This window comes from Phyllostomus discolor, chromosome 2 (assembly GCF_004126475.2).
Source record: "Phyllostomus discolor isolate MPI-MPIP mPhyDis1 chromosome 2, mPhyDis1.pri.v3, whole genome shotgun sequence".
Lineage (NCBI taxonomy): Eukaryota > Metazoa > Chordata > Mammalia > Chiroptera > Phyllostomidae > Phyllostomus > Phyllostomus discolor.
The window spans coordinates 102404522-102410521 of record NC_040904.2 but is presented as its reverse complement, the minus strand read 5'-3'; the positions used below and the strand labels follow the sequence as shown (position 1 = coordinate 102410521).

General features: G+C 40.8%; 1 protein-coding gene across 1 annotated transcript in view; it reads right to left on the bottom strand.

The window, feature by feature from the left end:
* Positions 1 to 2762: 2762 nt before the first annotated feature.
* SEC22A (SEC22 homolog A, vesicle trafficking protein) overlaps positions 2763 to 6000 on the bottom strand; it is a 68449-nt gene continuing 65211 nt past the window's right edge. The window contains exon 7 of the mRNA XM_028505034.2: positions 2763 to 5104. Within this exon, the coding sequence (XP_028360835.1) occupies positions 4904 to 5104 (201 nt within the window). The 3' untranslated portion in view covers positions 2763 to 4903. The remainder of the gene's footprint in view (positions 5105 to 6000) is intronic.

The following is a 6000-nucleotide window of genomic DNA, read 5'->3' as shown; positions in this document are numbered from 1 at the left end:
CTGCCTTCACGTCAGCCATCTGCTCGCACTGCTGTGGCAGCACTCGGAGGCCCCAGTGGTCATCAGTCACACACACACAGTCTTCATTCCGAAAGTCTCTGTGACGCAGAAAATGAGCACCGACTTTTGAACCAGGTTTGAATGTGAGTCTTTGTTTCCCCAAGTGAGCACGAGAGCTGCACTGCCTTCCTGCCATTAGGATGAGCTATGTAGGAGGACCCAGCATGGGTCCACAAAAGGCGCTAACAAGCATTCTTGTCATCAGTCCTAGGCACTGGAGGAATTTAAAGTGAGAGAGCAAAGCAGTGTTTGTTCACATTTAGGCAAAGTCCCTGACAACTTCCCGAAAAGAAAAGCGTGGGCACAAAGTAAGACAAGCCACCAAAGGCAGCGCTGGGGGAGGGCTGCCAGCAACATGGGAAATGGGGAGCAGGACACAGGTGTCTGTCTGCTGGAGCCTAAACACGCGTTCTGCTGGGCGGCGCTCGGACTGCTGGTTCTGGGATGCGGGGGAAAAGGGCAAATGGGAGCCGTGGGTAAGGCTGGGCTGGAAATACCATTTGTTGCCAAGGAAACATCATGAACGATATGTAAGACGAGGGTACTGATTTCAGGAACACTCTGAGAACTAAGCCCGTTCTCTCCTTGAGCTCCCTGCAGCCTCCAACTGTGCCAACACTATTCCCCACCAGCATCGCCGGCGATGTACACACACACCACCCCCATTCTCTGCTGATGGGCCAGGGGGACACAACCACGCAGCTTCCAGCCGTGCTGCACTTCCACCCTGTGATCTCATCTGCTAAGGAGTAACCCAGAAAGTCTGGCCACTCAAGGAAGAGATATTACGAGAGTGGTAGCCACACACACTGTTTCTTTCTGAAAGCTCAAACAGGATGCAGCAATATGGCAGCAAGCAACGCTGTCCCAGAACACTGATATCAGCTCCTCTAACCCTACTCAGTCATACCAGCAGAGTTAAATGCTCAGCTGATACAGCCTTTATACACAGACTCACTTATAACTCCTGGAGTTGGAGGGGTTTAACTTTTAGCCAAGATTATTACTAAAGCCAGTTTCAACCAAAAACGGGTTCAATTTTACCACAGCATTTTTAGGTAGAAAGATTCTATTTCCTTAGAGATAATAAAGCAGAAAAATACAAAAAAAGGCGTGCCCATAGACAGGGAGTGCAGCCCTGAAGAGTGACCTATAATTTGTTGTGGTAAAGGCTAGGTGTTCAATTTGGTCTGAGAGATGGCTACTTTTGAAATAATTTATTTGTACTTTTACCATATACTCCATGATAACTCTACCTCTTAAAGTGAACAAAAGGTCTGTTAAAATAACAAGTAGGTACACACACACACACACACACAGCTCAGAGTGGGTCCTTGGATGACTTAGTAAATGTTCTGAAATAAAGGCCAAGCAACTGCCTTTCTGCGGGGCAGCCAACTCGGGAGGAAGCAGGTCTGTGACACGGAGGTTAAGGCTCATAGGGTAAATCTGGTCTCTGCGGAGCCTTGACAAACCAGGGCTCTAATGAGATTCCAGATATGGCCTAAGAGAAAAGGAGCTGAGTATTTCTCCAGACTAGATTCCACTGTGAAAAAGATCATCAGAGGACAGTGCAGTCTCCAGATATTTGTTTCGAATGGATTTTCTAGCTCTAACATGATACTTGTTCTTAGCTTAGGATAAGAATCCTTACTTAAGAGAACAAAATCCTCTATTAGCCACACACACACACTCTGAAAGTCTTAGAGAGCTGGTACAAGTTGAGGATCCAAGGCACAAACATAACAGGCAAATGTGCATAAGCTGAGGATTTTGTTCATGTTAGCATTTCATTGGATCACCAAGTGTGAACATTCTTAACCAGAATTCATCCGGAAGCAGAGTCCCCTGAGGAACTAGTATGCTCTGATGGACAGTTAGAGCAATGGAAACTTGTTTTCCTTCCAGCCTGGACTTTTGGGAAGTTTGACAAATTTCACACCAGATAACAGCGACGTGTTCACCCTTCCTTTCATTTTCATTGGTCTTGATTTTCTCCCCTTTCTATTCTTATTTTATTGCCATTATTTTATGTATCATTTCCTGGTACACTGCTTTGCACTCTTTTAGGAAAGAGGCCAGGTATAAATACACTTCAAATACAGACCAAAAAGAAACAAGCAAATACTGCAATTACTTTTAGGATATAAAAGAAAGTATGTTTGCTTTTACAGCACACCTTAATCAAAAAGCAGTATTTCAGGACTGCCTTCAGATAATGAATACCTGGATTTGACAGTAACAGCCCCGTGATCATTAAATCCCCAATTCCCTGATTTTACCAAGAACAGGCATATTCCCTGAATATACAATAATTTTAGTTTCTTCACTAGTTTCTATGAGAGCTCTTGGCTGAGATTAGAAGTTGAGTGTGGCTCAGAGACCCTAAGTAAATCACCAGCAACTGAATACTTCGTTTCCTCCTACGTAACAGGAGGGCCGCTACTACGTCCTCTGTACCACAAAGCTCCTTGTCATTAAGTAAATGCAGACTGTTTGTAGAAGTAAAAGTGTGGTATAAATGCACTATACACATTAGAGGCTTAGGTGATTCTTTCTCAGGAGCGTAAGGACTTCTTTTCACCCATGGCAAAAACTTCTTTCCAAATTCAGTTTCTTTGCTAACAACAACATGACAGAAGCAGGAAAGTCATACACGGACTCAGAGATGCAGGCACAAAATAATGAAGGAAAGCATTTCCATACATAAAACATTATTTATACCTGTTTTCATTGTTTTTACACTGAGATGCAAACATCCTCTTATCCAAAATAGCTATTGAAAAAACAAAACAAAAAAGTTAAGCCTTTAAAGATGCTGGTGAGTTTCCAAGGGTCCTTGCTGAATGAATCCAAATGTCAAATTTTATAAATCAATAATTCAATGATAAGGAGAACCAAGTGAACTAAACTGAGCTATAAAATATCAATATACATAGCAATATCACAATTAACCAGAATGCTCCAACTTCCTTTAAAATGACTATTTAAAACTAGTCTTGTTTTAACCTTTAGTTTAGAAAAACCTTTCCAAGTTGAACCATTTCACTTTCCTGGCTCGGTCAATACAAAATGCCAAACACAAATCAATTTTATTTTGATGATTTAGGATCATGTGGTATGTGGGGGTATCTCTCGGAACATACATAATTTCTGTGCCATTCTGTCAGAGGCAGAAAATGAGAGTGAATTGTCTTAAGTAAATCCCTGATATCATTAGCTCATTGTCTTCCTTTTGCCTCATCCTCCTAAGAAGAGAGTGAGGTGGAAAAGCTCTAGTTAAGCAGCTGCATCACTACAACGAGGTGGGCAAACATGGCCGTTCAGTGACTTTACCCTCTGGACTAGTTCTTCTACTTAATGTGCCGAATAACATGAGTTACATGTAATGGGCCCACTGTTTTTCTAGATATGAAATTTGAATACCTTATAGATTCCTTATTTGGAATCTATTCTTTAAAAAACAAAAGAAAATCATTCAGGAAGATGACTTCCAAAACCAGGGAAGTTGAAGATTTTGCTAATGGAATCAAACTGTTCTTCCTATATTAACTCATAACTCCTTTAGTAATTTTTATAATGTTATCAAAAGTAAGATCTCTAAGATACTAGGTGCTCACCTCCCCAACACCCATAAAATAATGAGTTGCTGGGAGAAAAGCCACCTTCCAATTGCTCAGTACAGTTCAGTGTTTCCATGGTGCAAGGTCCCCACCCCGGGGGCACACAAGGTGACGTCAGGTGGCCCACAACACTGCACCAAGTAATACTGCACCGCAGTGGGAATGCCATTCCCAACAATTCTCTTTTATCCTCCTGACAATTTCACAGAGAGCGCCCACCATGGTGCTGGGTAACATCTCTCTCCCTGCAACGAAGAAAGGGCAGGCCTCTCAGACTCAGAGCCTTGGCAGGCATTAGCATGTAGCTAGAATTTAGTTAACATTTTTATTTGTTTTAATTTATTTACTTTGTAGTTACCTTTTATTTATGGGAAACTGATCCTGGTTTTCCACTTGGAGTAGTGGATTTTTTAAAAATTATTTTAAAATTAAAAAAATATTAAGTAAATAATGGTACATGTAATATTTAAATGATTGAAATTTTGGAAATGATGGCTATAGTCTAAATCGTATTTTTAAAAAGAGATTTCAAAAGAAACTACCAACATAATCCAGAAATGAAAACACGTGTCATTGTATTTTCAATACTTGTGATGCCCCAGGGATGAGTTTGCCACAGCCTCTCCTACAATCAGGCAATTCCCAGAATTAAAATTTAAGCAAAAATATAAAATACAAAAGAACCAATTCTGCACCATCCTGGACTTCATAAACTCATTGTACCATATATGTGCAAAAATCTTATATGTAGCAAGTCATTTGTTTGAAACATAAAGTTTCCAATTTACTGTGGCATCTTTTTATTTGGTCTATACTAATGCCTCACAAAGGCAAACCCAGGTTATAGAGTTCCTGCTTGGTCCGCAAAAGACTGATATATATTTTGATTGAACTCTTCAGCAAGGATTCAGGACCGGAACACTGGCCAGTGTTCCACTGGCGTCTGGCCATTCTTGCACTGTTACGGCTCTGCAGGTCAGTCTTCTCCTTCTCCTCCGAATAATCATCTCATGGCCAACATTCTTCTGAGAACAGTTTGCCCAGCAGGTATTGCATGCTCACAGGCATGCCATGCTGACTTAAAACAAAAAGTGCAGTTGGAGAGAAGGAAAGCAGAGCTTCTTGTTTCTTGGGAAAGCAGGCTCTCCATCACAGTGGCAGTTAAGAAGTCCTCCTTCCTCTTTCCTCCGAAGCCAAGGCAGTACGTCTGAAGGGTGGTGTCAGACATCATAATCAGGAGCCTTACCCTGGGCTTGCCTTAGCCAGATCTGTAGTGTAACAAACGCTCCCACGGTCACGTGAAAGAAAAGCTGCCAGAGGTTGCGAAGTTCATAGAGATACATGTTGCATAGACAGATTAAGCCAAAAGTCAAAAAAGATTTGACATTCCGCCAGCCAGTGTAGTAGACAAGTAAATAACACTGTTGAAAATATAAAATGAAAGATGATTAGGGTTATAAGAAAAGAAATAGATTTCTACTGTAAAACTGTAACAGGCCACAGAGTAAAAATAATGAGAGTGGAATAAGGGAATTTTTCATCTACAGATAAAATAATGTAACAACAAGGCATTCAGCTATGAGAAGGAAATGGATTTTTTTCCTTTTCTGTCTTTCATTTTTCAAAAGAAAACGCATTTTGTATCATCCTTAAAATGGAGGAATAGCTGGATTGACTCCCTTGCAAACAGGATGGACAGATTCCTCACAGTGATGGCAACTAAGAAAGCATGCCTCAGGGCCTTCGGGGGAATCCATCTTAATTCTCACCCCAGGGAAAGTACAAAAAGCTCAAGTGAGCCATTTAGCAAAATGGACTTGTATATAACCGGAATCTGAATAGTGCTGAAATCAACAAATATTTCCTAATTCCCCCCCACTCAATGTAAGGAATTAAGCTAGGAGGATAGGAGTGAACATTTTGAGGGAGAAATTCATTCAAGGAATGTTTACTGAGGGCCTGCCAATAAGTCAGGCATTATTCTTTAGCTTTAAGTAAACAAAAAAAGCCCTTGTTCACATGGAGCTTACATTCTAGGAGAGAAAGATTCTAAACATTTTATACATATAATATCAAATAGTTATGTCTTGAAAAAGGTAAAAGATTAAAAAAAAGGGACAGAGGATGCAACGAGTGCCATTTTAGAAGACACAGTAAAGAAAGTACTCCCCCACCCTACCCCAGACCCTGGCATTCACCTTCTCCTGCTTTAGTTTTTCTCTTAATTTGAACTATAAACATACTTCAAAACTATGCTTGTCATATATATTCTTCCAAAAGAGTCTAAGCCTCATGAAAGGAGAGATTTTTTTACTGT